This window comes from Micropterus dolomieu, linkage group LG12 (genome assembly GCF_021292245.1).
Source record: "Micropterus dolomieu isolate WLL.071019.BEF.003 ecotype Adirondacks linkage group LG12, ASM2129224v1, whole genome shotgun sequence".
NCBI lineage: Eukaryota > Metazoa > Chordata > Actinopteri > Centrarchiformes > Centrarchidae > Micropterus > Micropterus dolomieu.
The window spans coordinates 35,017,903-35,032,384 of NC_060161.1; the positions used below are offsets into that span (position 1 = coordinate 35,017,903).

At 40.0% G+C, this 14,482-nt stretch overlaps 2 protein-coding genes across 3 annotated transcripts in view; one reads left to right on the top strand and one right to left on the bottom strand.

Annotated features, from left to right (window-relative positions):
- The window catches only part of LOC123980885 (zinc finger protein 208-like), an 808,576-nt gene that overhangs the window by 403,793 nt on the left and 390,301 nt on the right, over window positions 1-14,482 (top strand). The window lies entirely within an intron of this gene.
- On the bottom strand, window positions 12,209-14,473 carry LOC123980923. Of its 2 annotated transcripts, none has more exons than XM_046065535.1 (4): window positions 14,258-14,473; window positions 14,003-14,164; window positions 13,821-13,913; window positions 12,209-13,271 (listed from the first exon to the last, which is right to left on the bottom strand). In XM_046065535.1, the coding sequence occupies exons 1-4, from the start codon at window positions 14,429-14,431 to the stop codon at window positions 13,062-13,064; spliced, it is 639 nt and encodes a 212-aa protein (XP_045921491.1). In that variant the 5' UTR covers window positions 14,432-14,473; the 3' UTR covers window positions 12,209-13,061. The 2 variants fall into 2 exon arrangements, with proteins under 2 accessions (XP_045921491.1, XP_045921492.1); XM_046065536.1 differs by lacking the exon at window positions 12,209-13,271 and adding an exon at window positions 13,382-13,733.

A 14,482-nucleotide genomic window follows, 5' to 3' on the forward strand; every position in this document is an offset into this window, starting at 1 on the left:
TCACAGGTAAAAAACTATAACTCATAACAGAAGAGGACTTTGGATTCTGTCGTCCATCACCTCCATTAGAAGCACATTAGGATGAGGTCTCTGATTTCAAGTACAAACAGGAGGATTACGACATTATTATTATTATTTTGACTGATGTTGCAATTGTGATATGATTCCTGATACTGGGGGATGATCACTTTTACATCATTGTTCTTATTTTCATTGAAAAACATGTAAAACTTCCTTATGGTGAGATTTTGTACCGAACAAATCTGTGTTTTTGATTGTAGAATGAGACTTGTAGGCCAGGACATCTGACCAGCACAACAAATTTTATTTTTAGTTTAAAATGTTTTTTTTAACTAATATTGCACCCCCTGAGAAATGAAATGAAAGTTTGTTCCCTTAATGCTACACACATAAAACAATTAAACGTTTTAAATTAAGCAATTTTTACAGTTTGAAAAAGCTGCAGGCTGCTGCATCTACAAGATCGTCCGGTTGCCAAAAAATATTATTATAGCAGAAAAACCTGTTTCATCGTCTATTTGGGAACCTGACTGCTCTTCATGTCACTGAGTTTCTGAGAGTCTCATGAAAACCAGGACCTGCTGATGTTCAAACGGCTTCTTAACTCAGAGACAGAAACTTTACAGACTGAATCTCAACAGTTCAATGGCTAAAAAAATCAAAACTCTTCAAACACAGACAGAGACTCTGTCCTGAAGCTGAATGATGCTCAGTCTGTGGTTGTGGTTTTGATTATTCTTAGCTATCTGCAGTGAAGAGAGGTGTGTATCGGTTAGCCACAGCCAAACCAGAACATGTCACATTTCCAAGCCGACAGCTTTGTGAAACCTGAAGAACCACAGGAGAAAAACAAGAGCAAGGCCAGACTTTATTGATGCTACAGAGGAAAAAGTTACCGCGGAAAGGAGAAGCAAAAAACATGAATAAAATATAAATAACAGAAATGTTAGGTATTACATTAACGACAAAACAACGTGAAGTCATCACTAGATTATGTTAAGTAGAAATATATGAACAACAATACAGCTAAACATGTAACATGTCAGTGCCGTGAACCGTACTGGAAAACCTACAGGGGAAAAAACTATAAGTGACTTAAAAAGTATTTTAACAATTCATCATCTTTCACACATCTAAATGTTTAAATCATTCACTAAGTCTGATCTGTTTGTCTCTTTGTAGCTGCCTGAGTCTAATTTATCTTTAACAGTGAAACATAATAAATGGATGTGCTGAGGTGTGAGGGGCTCTGGGGACCAGTTCCAGGCCAGCTGGGCATCAGTGGTTGGACTGGTCTGAAGGTGTGAAGGTCTCCCACAATGAAGAGTAAACTCTGAACACAAAAACACAAATAGTTCAAACAACATGAGAAACTGTTGGAGACAAAGAAACTCCATCACCAGACAACAACTCTGCTTCACTCAGTTCTCAGGAACAAACAAGAGTTTCAAAGTAGAGATTCACTGAATCAGGTCGCACCAGTAAAACTTAAGAAACGTCTCAGCTGGTAAAGACTTTAGTGCCCAAATAAGTGTTGCGGTGAGACACTTGTTAGCCACTTTTGTGTGCACTTTTATCATATTGTGTGGTTTAACCTTTAATGTATAATCATTTATTTTATTTGTTTCTCTGGTTGTTTTATAATATCGCATGGCTGTTTTTTATTGGTTTTGAATTTAGGATGAAGTGAGTTGATGATATTGCTTGTGAAGAGAAGAACAAGGGGAAAATGGGATGGAGACAGAGAGAAATGAGAAGAAGGACAGCGGCCCGGCAGACAGTGGAGGAGAATGGGACGGCAGACAGAGGCAGAAAAGGCACACATGAGTGAGACTGGAGTTCTGAGCTACATGAGCTGAGAGGGGCCAATTCCTCTTTTTGCAATAAAGGAGGTGATTTAAGGAGGAATAAAAAATAATTATTAATGCTTACCTTTTAAACCCCCTTTTACATCTTTTTATTGTCTTAGTAATTTTAATGTGTTCTTAGCATTTTATAAAAAAAAGTTTTAACCTACAAATAGAGCTAGGATCTTCCTTAACTGTGGAATACCTTAAATTTCTGGTATAAAGCAAGAACCCCACACCTGTGTGTAACATAAGCTGCAATATAACCTCCACAAAATGTTTTGAATGTTCAGGTCTTTGCGTTCAGAGTGAGTAGGAAATATCAGATTAAACTGAGCTAACCAACAGTAATTGGTCATTGTAGTGTTTATTATCATATTTTGTATTTTTTGTTTACTGTGAAATTTTATTTAAAGTGTTCTCAGTTTACATATTTTTAAGACAGCCGATTTGTCAACAATATTACATATTTTATTCTTCAGACTAATGGAGTGATATATAATAAGCTACTAACATCAACATGCTAGTATATGCTAATATACCCTTAAAACACTGGTTCTCTTCAGAAAGCATACTTCATCTTTTACATGTTACACGAATATGATTTTCTTGAAGCAGCAGTCGTCGCTAAGACCCGACCACCAAACCCACAAGAAGGAACCAGTTGCCCTGGAAACATCTTTCCAAAGAGGGCTCACTGTCCAGGGCGAGATCCTTGCCAAGACCCTGGTCCCTTTTGCTTTGACTCGTCTTCTCAAGATGCCCCTCCAATGCTTCGAGGCCCAGTGCAGAGTGCCATAGTCTTCTGAGGCCGCTGCGACAACGTCTGACAGCAAGATGAGAGGCTAGTACACCACTGCCCCCCCACCCATAGTTATTCCACACTGTTTGTCATTATGCCTCTTTACCACTCATTGATATGAGCGTCATGGCACAGATTATAATGAGCCTGAAGCTCTGTGTGGAGCTGTGGCGTTTTGTATTATTTACTGTTGTTGGTAAAAGAGGGATGGGCAGTTATTTCATTGCTGCTGGTTGTTTCTCAGACGTTGTGTTTGCTAAACCTGAGATAGTGTGAGCACGGCAGATTCTTTGGCTTAGCTTAGGAGGGGGGCTGTGCAGCACGTGCATTAGTGGTGAAGAAAAGATCAAATTAAGGAGGGCAATGGGAGTCTGTGAGTTGTGGATTTAGATTGCACAGGTTTAGCAAACAGGTGCGGATCATCTTAGCATAAAGACTGGAAGCAGGTGGAAAGCAGCTAGCCTGTCTCTGTCGAAAGGGGAATAAGTAAAGAAAGCTGTACCTCTCGTCCTGTGTGGTCTGAGGGATATTTGTCCATAATTGACTTGGACCTCTCATTGCTGAGTGGACTGCAGCTGGATCACTGTCCGCAAAATAAAATACATACAAATAAAAATACTGCAGATACTACAGCTGATACCAATGCTGTGAGCAAATGGCAGATTTGAGTTGTACCTTTGAGAGCACCTCCTCCCACTTCCTTCACTTGTTAGAGCGCCATAAAGATCTGTCACAAATCAACACTTTTGTAGTGTTAAGAAGTAATTTGGTACATCATTTCATCCAGCTCCAGCAGCTTCAGGTACCCAGCACTGGGATGCCAGCACCCCAAGCTATCTACAACTACCAACCACAGCAGCCAGCTTCATTAGGGGGCTTTGACACCGGGACGCCAGCGCCCCCGCTGGATGCTTCCAGCAACTACAGTAGCAAGTTCCTTAGTGACCCCAGCACTGAGATGCTAGCACCTCCAGTTGTATACCTCAAGCAATCGATTTGAGTAGGGGCTTAGGCACCGGGATGCCCACTGCCCACTCCCATCAACCACTAACCTGACTGCACAAGATGGTCCATTACACTGAACCATCCCAAAAATCGGAAACCGTTTTGAAAGGACAGGCTCTTAGTGCTGTTCTTTAATTATCTTTCAATAATCTCCATTTCTGATATAACTTATGATAGCAGCGCTTATGCTAACCTCTTACAGTCGTTTCAAGCTCAGTCGTTTCAAGTTAACCTTAAGCTAAACAATCGTTTCAAGCTAACCATGAGCTAAACAGTCGTTTCGAGCTAACTTGAGCTAAACAGTCGTTTCAAGCTAACTTTAGCTTACGTCAAGCAGTAGCCTCTTAGCTAAGTCAGTTTGAGCATAGTCGTTTCAAGTAAACATTGGCTGTGTTCGAAGGCAGTTGCCTCGCTGCCTTGATACCGTAACAGACAGCTGCCTCAGAAGGCACCACTTCCAAGTGAAGGCAGCTCTGTTTACATTAGTTTCGAACAGCCTTCTAAGGCAACACTTACGGCAACGTGTGACGTCAGTACGCCGTCTTGCCGCCTTAGCATAAGCTACCTAGCTATTGAAAAGCCAAACGGCTAACAGACGCCTCAGAAATCATACTGACCAAACTTGGTTTGTTACAGTCACAGGCTAATAATATAGTTCAATGTTTAGTTCTCGCTAGATTTTCAAAAGTCGAAGCGAGAAAACTACTAAAAACTTTTGAAAACATATAATCGTGTATAAATTCGGCTTGTTTGTCTGCCATCTTGACCAGTTTCCGAAAGCTCCGGCGGCCGCAGGCGCGTTGCTTTATGGGTAATAGCCAGCATCAAGTCATCATTGATGCTGCCTTCAAAACTGGCCGTTACTGGGTCAGCTTGAAGGCATCTCAGGGGACAGGAAGAGATCGTTTCGAACAGCACTCGATGCCTCGCAGGTGTTAGACACCTTCTGAGACAGCAGTTTAGCCTGTTTCGAACACAGCCATTGTTTCTACTTAAGTCCTTTTGAGTCGTTTTCTTGCTAAGTCATTTCAAGCAAAAGTAGTTTCGAGCTAACATCCGTTTCAAGATAACATCGAGCTAACAGTCGTTTTGAGCAGTCAAAGTTTTTTCGTGCTTAATTTGTATTAAAAACATCCAAAATTTGTCGTTAGAAACGTTTCGAAAGGGCAGGCTCTTCCATATGGCTCTTTGCTCATCTTTCAGTGAAGAATTATTGGCATAATCAGTGCTAACAGCATGTACACTAACTTATTTAGCATCTAGGCAGCTATCAGTCACTTTCACACACATCATTACACGCCAGGCATTAGGGCACGCTACTTCCTCACAGAACAAACTTATGAAGCTCATAACCCAAAGCCTGGTAAGCAGCATTCGCATGATCTAGGAAACTCCAGCTGCCTAGTAAGGTTTAGCATCCGCAGCAGCTTGCTCTTGCTCGATCTCCAGGCCACTTATAGCAGCAGTCCACTTACAGCAGCCACAGCAACTAGCTTTTGTTGGGTCAATAGTTAATTATTTATGAATCACCTTTCAAAATCAAGGTTACAAAGTGCTTCACAGAGACAAGGAAAGTAACACACTAAATATAAAAATAATAAAAACAAAAGCAGTTCTAGGCATCACTTACAGGGGTTTAAATGAAACATTATGAGACATTGTACCAAAAAAACAGTAACAATAAAAAGAAGAAATCCAAGGCACAAAAATCAAGGGAAAGAACACAGTACTCACTATCCTAAATTTAATCAGAATTGTGGTAATGTGAGAGCGATAGTGAGTAATCTTACTGTAACTGGGCGGCAGCATCCTGGCTCAGGCAGGAATAAAGACATTTTTAACTGATGGAAAGACAACAGGGGGCATATCTTCTCAATAATTCTCAGGTGGATGAATAGCAGAGCTGAATGTCTGCCTTGAAGTGTTAATCAAATTTCAACTGTTTGTTAAAAATGATGTCTTGGTTTTTGGAGGAGGCTTTTCTATTCATGGCCAATGGACCAAGGTGTTGGAGGAGGTTTGAGGAGACCTGATGTGGGCCGAAAACAAGAACTTTAGTTTTACTGGGATTTAATTGGAGAACATTTTGAGATCCAGTTACATGTGAGGAGTAGTCAACTTTTCTTACTTACCTACTTACTTCTAGTCTCGGGACTAATACTAATACTTAAAACTACTGCTGTAGAAATGTCATTCTTTTTCATGTACAAAAATAATTATCTAATAAGTTTTATTAGATTTTATGAATGGCAGCAGTGCTGTGAAAACTAAAAGACCAAATACAAACAGAAAGTATTTAGCTGGAAAGTTTGACGGCTATAAAGCTGCTCACTTCTATTAAAACATGTTCAGCACAAGGCACAAAATAGACAAACACAACATCATAAGCCAAACCAGACCACACTATAGAGAGAAACCACACCAGCATCAGACAACAGTTCACTGCAATCAACAGGACGTTGCTGCTGTGGTTTAGATGTGCAGAGTGGAAAAAAAGTTGCAGATGCACAATCACGTATTGTTAGTCTGCTGAGTCCATCTCCTCTTGTAAAGTCATGTAAAATCACTTAATGTAATATAATTATTGTTATTAAATGTTCCTGTCTTGCTTGCTTAAACCCTCACTGCCTTCCCATTTATGAACAAAGCCATCTGGAACCTGCGAACAAACTGCTGCCAGGAACCACAACAGAGTATTGAACAGTAGGAATCACCATGTGTCCACTGACAACTAAACTCACAGAGGTCATCTCTCTTTTTTGAGAAACATGCTATAAATATTTTGGCCCTCAGAACTAAACTCTCCTGTATTCTTCAACAGAGTAGGTTCATGATACAAAGAAGAGCAGCTGTACCTCTCGTCCTGTGTGGTCTGACGGCTATTTGTTCATAACTGACGTCTCCTGCTCCTCTCACTGCTGAGTAGACTGCAGCTGGATCACTCTCTGGAAAACAAAACACATACAGCTGATCCTACTGCTACTGAAGCATCAACAATAAAATGTGACTTTAAATGTGAACTGAAGCACGTTGCTGTGAATAAAATGTGAAACGCAATTTGTCTTTCTTTGTTGTTTGAGTCTGTGACTAACCTTTAGGTTTCCTCTGGATGCATTGTCTCACCAGTAGAACCAGTAGAACCACAAAACAGAAAGATAGAACAGTAGACCACAGCACTAAGGGAGGAGGAGAGGAGGAACCAGGAGGAGAGGTGGGTGATGGACGGCTTGTGTAGGGCTTTTCCCTAAAATTAAAAATAAATTCTAATTAAAGGCACAGAAAAGGAAATAAACTATAAATACAATATAATTGATTTAACAACATGCTAACAGAAAAACACACAGAAGTGATTTCATAACCTCTGTCCATAAAAAGATCAAACGGTGGGTTGAACTCTGACAGATTTCACTCTTGTTTCTTTGTAGATTGCAAAGTTAGAAATGTTGTCACATCATGAATCATCTCTGCTGTCCTGAAACCTGCTGAACTCAATGTAGAAAACAAAACCAGGTCATTTTGAGAATTATCTTTGAGCTCCTCACCTGTGACAGAGATCCAGCTGGATGGAGACTCTCCACGACCTCTGATGTTACACTTGTAGAGGCCTTCATCAGACTTGTTAACATGGTGGATGGTCATGTGACCTGTAGGCTCAGTCCTGATGAGGGAGCCATCTTTATAGAAACCAGCTGGGAGGTTGGAGGGAGGGGTCTCTGTTTTACAGTGCAGAGTGACATCATGTCCCTCCATCACAGGGAGGACAGGACTCTGCAGGATCACTGGTCCACCTCAACACAGAGACAAACTACAGCATTTCATCATTTACACACAGCTTCATCAACACTAACTCCACAGTCTGATCTTACCAGTGACAGTGATGCTGATGGTGTTACTGGTGTTACTGGTGTTACTGGTGTTACTGGTTGCTCCCTCTCTGGACTCACACCAGTAAACTCCACTGTCCAATTTGGTGATGTGGCTGATGTAACAGGAAGAACCAGCTGATCTTCCCCAGCCAGCTCCACACTGAGTCATCTGTCGTTTGGTTGTGTTCCTCCTCAGCGTCCATCCAGCAGAGCTGTCGTCCTCCTCACAGCTCAGAGAGACAGACTCTCCTTTAAACAGCTGAGAGCTGCTGGGACTCACAGTCAGAGAGGCTGGAGGGGATACGTTAAATTTTAGCTAAATGACCAGATGTCTCACAATAAAATCTTGACACTTTGTTGGGAACGACAGGATATGCTAAACTAATCAGCACCATGTGGTTGCTGACACACTGGGCAACAGTATTTTTCAACAGCACAGTTGGCTTGAAGTAATTATCTCGGGGAAAAGGACCAGTCTTTTATTGCCATTAATTATTTCCAACCAGCCCAGAAATAGAAATAGTTTAACCATTTGTTAATTATTAAAAAAAACAATAATGGAAATAAAATATATTTATCATTTATTTCATTTATATTGTTGGACAGAAATAAGGGAGGAATTGATGATGACTGACTGAAGATTCAAATTTTGCACCTGCTGCATTATGAAGATTCACTATATTTTTTTGATGTGATTTTTTTTTGTTAAATTGAGTTATTTATATCATTTATTTTTAAATTTAAGGTGCCCTTCCAGTCAAGAAAGTGGAATGCATACATATAGGGCTGCCCTACATGCTGGAAAATAAGTTGTCTTTAAGTGAAATCTAAAAGGTTAAATACTTCCTGTAAGGGCAGAAAATTGTTTTATTCTTTACTTATAATCCTTTACGCAAGTACTTATAAGAGTGCTATTTTTCTCCTTTTATTGTGTCTTATATATTGTTTTAAATCTTTAACCTGTTCCCTTTTTATTATTGTTTTGTTATTCCAGTCTGTCCACATGTGTGGGGTTTAGGTCAGGGATGCGGGGTTGTTGATTGTTTTCCTCGCTAGCTGCTCTTCTCCTTCCTTGACTGGGACCAGTCAAAGATCTTTTGTTCTCCAAAACATAGAAACCCAGACTGTGTAAATGATCATGCAGCCCTTTGCTCAGGGCCAGATGTTAGTGACTGTCTTAGGAGACAGAAACTCTGGTCCAGCTGATTAGTGTTGTAGTACTTCTCTGTTTATTCTCTTTTGTTAAATAACAACGGTTCATTATAACTCAATTATTTGCTCAACCTCTCACCAGGAATTTAATTTCCACCACAGTTCCCTGATGTTTTTATCACAGAGGTGTAATAGTTAATAGTCTTTGACCTGTTTGACCATAAATGCATCACAGCTTGGTGCTCTTTTCTCAGACAGCCTGAGGCTGCCTGCGAGAGACTTCTGGGAGACTGCGGCTTTGGTGATTAAGTGGCAGTGTTACCAGGAATAAAATGAATGCAATTTATCCAACATGTGGAAAAAGGAAACTAGAGGTGTGGTGACCTTTTGAGTTTTTTCATTTTTGCAATATTTTTAAGCATTTAATGAAACTAATTGGATTCTTGGAGCTTCACTTCAACATACACGAAGGGACAAATTCCTTTTGTCAAATAAACACTATATACCAATTAAAGTTCTTTTAGTCTTCTGTGAATTTGATTTATTTCATAACTGAAGGCTCAAATCTCAGATCTGACTGAGCTTACATCCTGGTAACTTGTTTTTAGCAACCTGATCTCATCTCAAGTGTCATATATACACGCTTGGGAAAAACCGTGGCTATTGTACACAAAACGGCGCGTGTATGATACGCTGCAGTTTGCAATAGCGTTGCAACACAAAGGAGCCAGTCGACATGCATATATTCACTGATATATTCACTTCTCACTAACTTCTGTGACGGTTATGACGCCCCCAGGGGTTTTCTGTACAATAGCCATGGTTTTCTCAAAGTGTATATACAACACATCAGAACAGGCTGGTTTTTAGAGACTGTTGTCTTGTTAGTTTTACTTAAGTCTGTTTCTGAATAGTGTAAATGTTCATTTAGTTAGTAAATGTTAAAAGATTCTCAGTATGTGTTAGTGTCTTTTTGTGTTCAATCTCTTTAAAGAACACATTTTATATGACTTTTTACCAGAAAGCGTTATGCGAACAGCTTTGAGTGTCAGAGTTCACTCACCTCCGCTGGTCCTGCAGCTCAGCAGAGAGATCAGCACTGAAGAGAAACCAGAGATTAAACATAAAACCAGATCAGACAGAGAACTGAAAACCTTGCTCCATAAATACTGCAAAATCTTCCAACCCTAAATGAATGCTCCATGTGGATGTTAAATGTCTGGTTCAGATTGAATAAAGAAAGATAAAAAATTTATTTTTCCCTGTGGTGATCAATCAAGTCAATCAACGGGTGTATAATCACAGTTTACAGTTATTTCAGTTTTATCAGATTGTACTTACAGAGCAGAAAAGACGTCCGTCCCATTGCACCACCACTCAGTCAGTCCAGTTAAACTCTCCTCCTTCCTCTTTGTGGGGTAGTGACTGTGTGGGTTTCTCTCCTTCATTTAAGATATAGGTCTTTTTTTTCTTCACACACTCAACAGATCATGAGGAGACACGGGGCCCTACACAAAGAGTTTAATCACATGCAGGAAGTGACAGCGCTGCAGGCTGAACATGAAGGAGGGCTGATCTGAGATCACTGAGAGACAGATTCATTAGAAACAAGGATGTAAAGTTCCTCAGTGGAGTTTCTCTCCACTCTGTAAATATCTGTGTGATGAAGATTTCACTTTTTTTGTCTAAAAACATTTTGTAGAAGTTTAGATGAAACTTTCCTGAGTTTCTCTCTTACTTCTGTTGTTGTTGCAGTGACACAGATGTCCTGCAGGAGTCAGTAATGAGTGGCTCATATCTGATGTTTAATGATCAGTGTGAGTCCTGTTTTACATTTACCATCTGGACTTCTGCTGCAAAATGATGCAACATAAATGATGCAACCTCTACAGAAAAACACCCAGGAGGATCCTGATCAGATACCTGAACCACCTTTCATGTTGAAAGGAGCAGATGAGGTCTGCTCCACTGGTCTCACATTAAATCATATTTCCAGCATTAACCTCCGACCGTCTTGCAATCATAATGAACATTAATATCCCCATTCCCACCCCAAAAGTGCAGCACAGTCTCCGTCACTGTCTTGTTTCTCACCGCTGTCTCCTTTAGAACTGTCACAATTCACCACAAAAACTCCACCTGCAGCTTAGACCCCATACCATCATCCCTAATCAAGACCTGCCTTCCATCCATCAAAATCATTAATTGCTCCCTCACATCTGGATCAGGTCCCCACAACACTCAAAGTTGCAGCTGTCACCCCCATCCTCAAGAAACCTGGTCTCAACCCGGACATCATGTCCAATTTCCGACCCATCTCCAATCTCCCCTTCCTGGCAAATTCAAACCCAGTTCATCAATAAACAGTTCATCAATATCAATAACTGCACCTCCTCCACTGCTCAAATCACTCACAAAAAACACCAACAACTTCAGCCTTTCCATCAACAACTCCACCCTGTCTCCATCCCCACACATCCGCAACTTTGGAGTCATCTTTGACAGCAACCTCACTTTTGAACATCAACCATGTCACCAGGACTGCCTTCTTTCACCTCAAAAACATTGCCCATCTCGCTCACCTTTTCTGCTGCCAAAACCTGATCCACGCCTTCATTACATCCAGAATTGACTACTGCAATAGCATCTTCTATGGTTCACCTGCTAAAGCCCTAAATAAATTTCAATATATCCACAACTCTGCTGCCTGCCTCCTCACCCACACATGCACCCGTGAACACATCAACCCTGTCCTCCAGAATCTTCACTGGCTCACTGTTCCCCAATACATTCAGTACAAAATCCTCCTCCTCACACATATAAGGTCCCTTCCTACCTCACAGACCTGCTCCACCACCACAATCCCTCCCGCAACCAACCAAATCAGGACCAAGCACCGTATCATTATCAATTATCAAGGTAGTATTATCAAGGTAGTTTAACTTAAAAACTTAAGTTCAATTGCTGCCTTAAAAATGTGAGTAAACTCAACTTTAACAAAAGCTTTATTTTAACTCATGGTTTTACCTTCCACAAGTTGTTTAATTAATGATCATTTATGGTTTCAACTTGATACTGTGAGTTAAACCAACTACCTATATTACATTGGTCATTCAAAGAGACTTGCTTTCTTTTGTCAAACAAACATACAAATCTAAGCTATTTCAACTCTGTAAGTTAAGGAAGTTGTTTAATGAATGATCATTTATTGTTTCAACTTGATACTGTGAGTTAAACCAACTATCTGTATTACATTGTCTAGTCAATGAAACTTACTCTTTTTTGTCAAACAAACATGCAAGTCTATACCCTTTCAACTCACATTTTTAAGTTAAGATAATTGACTATATTCATACCAATTGCCTTTTGAAGTTAGGTTAACTCATGTTTTTAAGGCAGCAATTGAACTTATAATTTCAAATTAAGTAGACTTGTGTTTTTAATTTCCATCCCCTATCTCAACTAATAATGGCAAGTTCACCAGTTTCTTAAGAGTACAATGAATGAACTTACAATTCACGTATTCAAGAATTTATTGTAAGTACCTCAACTCACAGCCTTCGTCTCCTTCAGATACACTTGTAATTGACGCAACAAGCCTAAAAGCCAATGAAAACATCTCAGACTACACAAGTGCCAAAGTGAGACCATATTTATGATAATTTAACATGTTCTAACAGTATTTAAACATAGTCACCTATGAAGAGCGAGGTCAACGCAACCAACTCTTATACCAATCAGTTCATTTAAATGAGATTATATAAACCTTGAGACCGTTTGCCTGCAACTGCATTTAACAATCAAAAAACGTAATAAAGAAAAACGTCTGTCTGAGGAGAGAACAGTTGATACCATCAGCTGTAATAAGTAAAATGCTTGTGATTTCTACAACATGGTGACTAATGAGTAGTAATATTGAAAAGGAAATGCACAAAACTCAAATGTCCAAGTCCATTACAGTCTTGTTCCATTGAAGATAAAGAACTTTGAGGCTGGTTTGTGTTGTCTTAAGTACTCCACTTCTAACTTCACAAGACTTCGAACAGTCGAGACTATCAGCTCTCACAATCCGTCCAATAAAAAAGTGGGGAGGATCAGTGTTTTGTCCCCTCTATCATTCTCAAAATTAAGTTTTAAATTGTGAGACAGTGCTGTTTTTCCACAGTACAGAACAGTGCTGAAAGTGCATATAAAAGAGAACAATGAAGTCTTGACAGGAACAATATCCACATGAGAATCTTGAGAAAATGAGGAGCAGGTGTTACAGTCTGTACCTCAGGATTCTGTTTCTTAGTCCATGTACGCGGGCAGATGCTTGGTCTGGTTTTATCTTCATCACCACTCTCTGAAGAAACTCAAAGGAATACTTCATGGCTTCTGGGTACTCGAGATTGACACAGTAGATGACACCCATGAGCATGGCAAAGCTGCATGCCACATCTTTAATGTTGTCTCCTCAACCACAACAGCTATCTCGAAGACCTCCCGTGGAAAGGCATTCCGTTCAGCACCTTCATAGCCTATCAGCAGGCCAAGTTGCATCCCCTTCATGGTTTCATCCAGAGTCTCCCTGTGAGCCTTGAAAAGCAGAGACAGTGTGTGACTGTTTTAGTCTACAATTATATAGGCTTTAAAAGACTAATTTAAAATGCAATCATAATCCTCAAATATAGAGCAGGAAAGTCACACCCTTTAGTTGTTCCCAAATAGACTGAACCTGATCAGTAACACCAACTATCAATTCATTTTCAGAATTTCAACCCTTGGAAGTGAGACAGAAATAGTTCAGACACTGAAGGACTTTAGCAAATGTTTTAAAATTGTTCTCTAAAAGATGAGTGACCGGAACAGCCATATATAAGAAAAAAAAAGTGTAAATTACACATTATAAACCACATGAATTGAAATCTATCATTTAAGTTATGAGAAAATGCAAAGTAAAGTTTGAATGAATTGAATGAGTTTTCATGACTATTAGACAGGCAACGTTAATAAGTCTGGGTTGGGGTATGAAGTATTTTTCTTTCTTGAAAATCTACCCTGGGAAAAGAAAAAGTCCCACAGTAAAAGAATCACCCATATACACACACTAACAGTTTTGCGTTACAGAAATCATAATGGTCTTACGTCACACATCCTGACTACAGTTGATGGATCTTCGCCTGATATGTAGTGTGGCAGACCAAGCAAGGCAGCAGTCCTTCTCTTCTCATTTGTATCCTACATGAAAAAGAAACATGCAGTAAGTTGAAAATGTTTTAGCCAAGATAATACATTTTGCCTAATTTTATGATCTGCTCTCCACTTACATCTTTCTGAAGGCAGTCCAAAATATCTTTGAGTGATTGCTTCTTTCCAGTCTTGGTTGCTGCTTTGTACACCTCTAGCAGTCTTGGGACCAGGCCATCACGTCTGTCGAGAAAATATTCCAGAAGGTCTTTGGTGACCATTCTCTTGAACTCCGTCCTGATCTGAGAAGAGGCAGATAGAAAATATAAGTCAAACATAATTATGAACAAGACACAGTATCAGACAAAACGTGCTTCTCTCTCTCAACTGAGTACCTGTCTCTCATGCAACAGAGCTGGCCATCTGGAAATGACTTCTGTGATGAGTGGCTGATCTCCAATTATCTCTTTTCTGCGCTGGGAAAACGTAGCAACCATCAGGTCTTCTACCAGCTGGGGATCAGGGTCTCTTTTCAGCATTTCAGCCTCCATCATATTACACTTCTCCATGTTTTCAGGACTCTGTCCTTCAGGCGGATCTGGACAGTAGTTGACCTCACC

What these genes read in the sequence shown, in the direction of transcription:
- LOC123980923 (XM_046065535.1), bottom strand. Translation starts at nt 14,431, where the DNA reads ATGGAGAAGTGTAATATGATGGAGGCTGAAATGCTGAAAAGAGACCCT. An exon ending in TGGACTGCCTTCAGAAAGAT is followed by an intron (nt 13,914 to 14,002) that starts GTAAGTGGAGAG and finishes TTTTTCATGTAG; the next exon opens with GATACAAATGAGAAGAGAAG. An exon ending in CTGTAGTCAGGATGTGTGAC is followed by an intron (nt 13,272 to 13,820) that starts GTAAGACCATTA and finishes CTGCTTTTCAAG; the next exon opens with GCTCACAGGGAGACTCTGGA.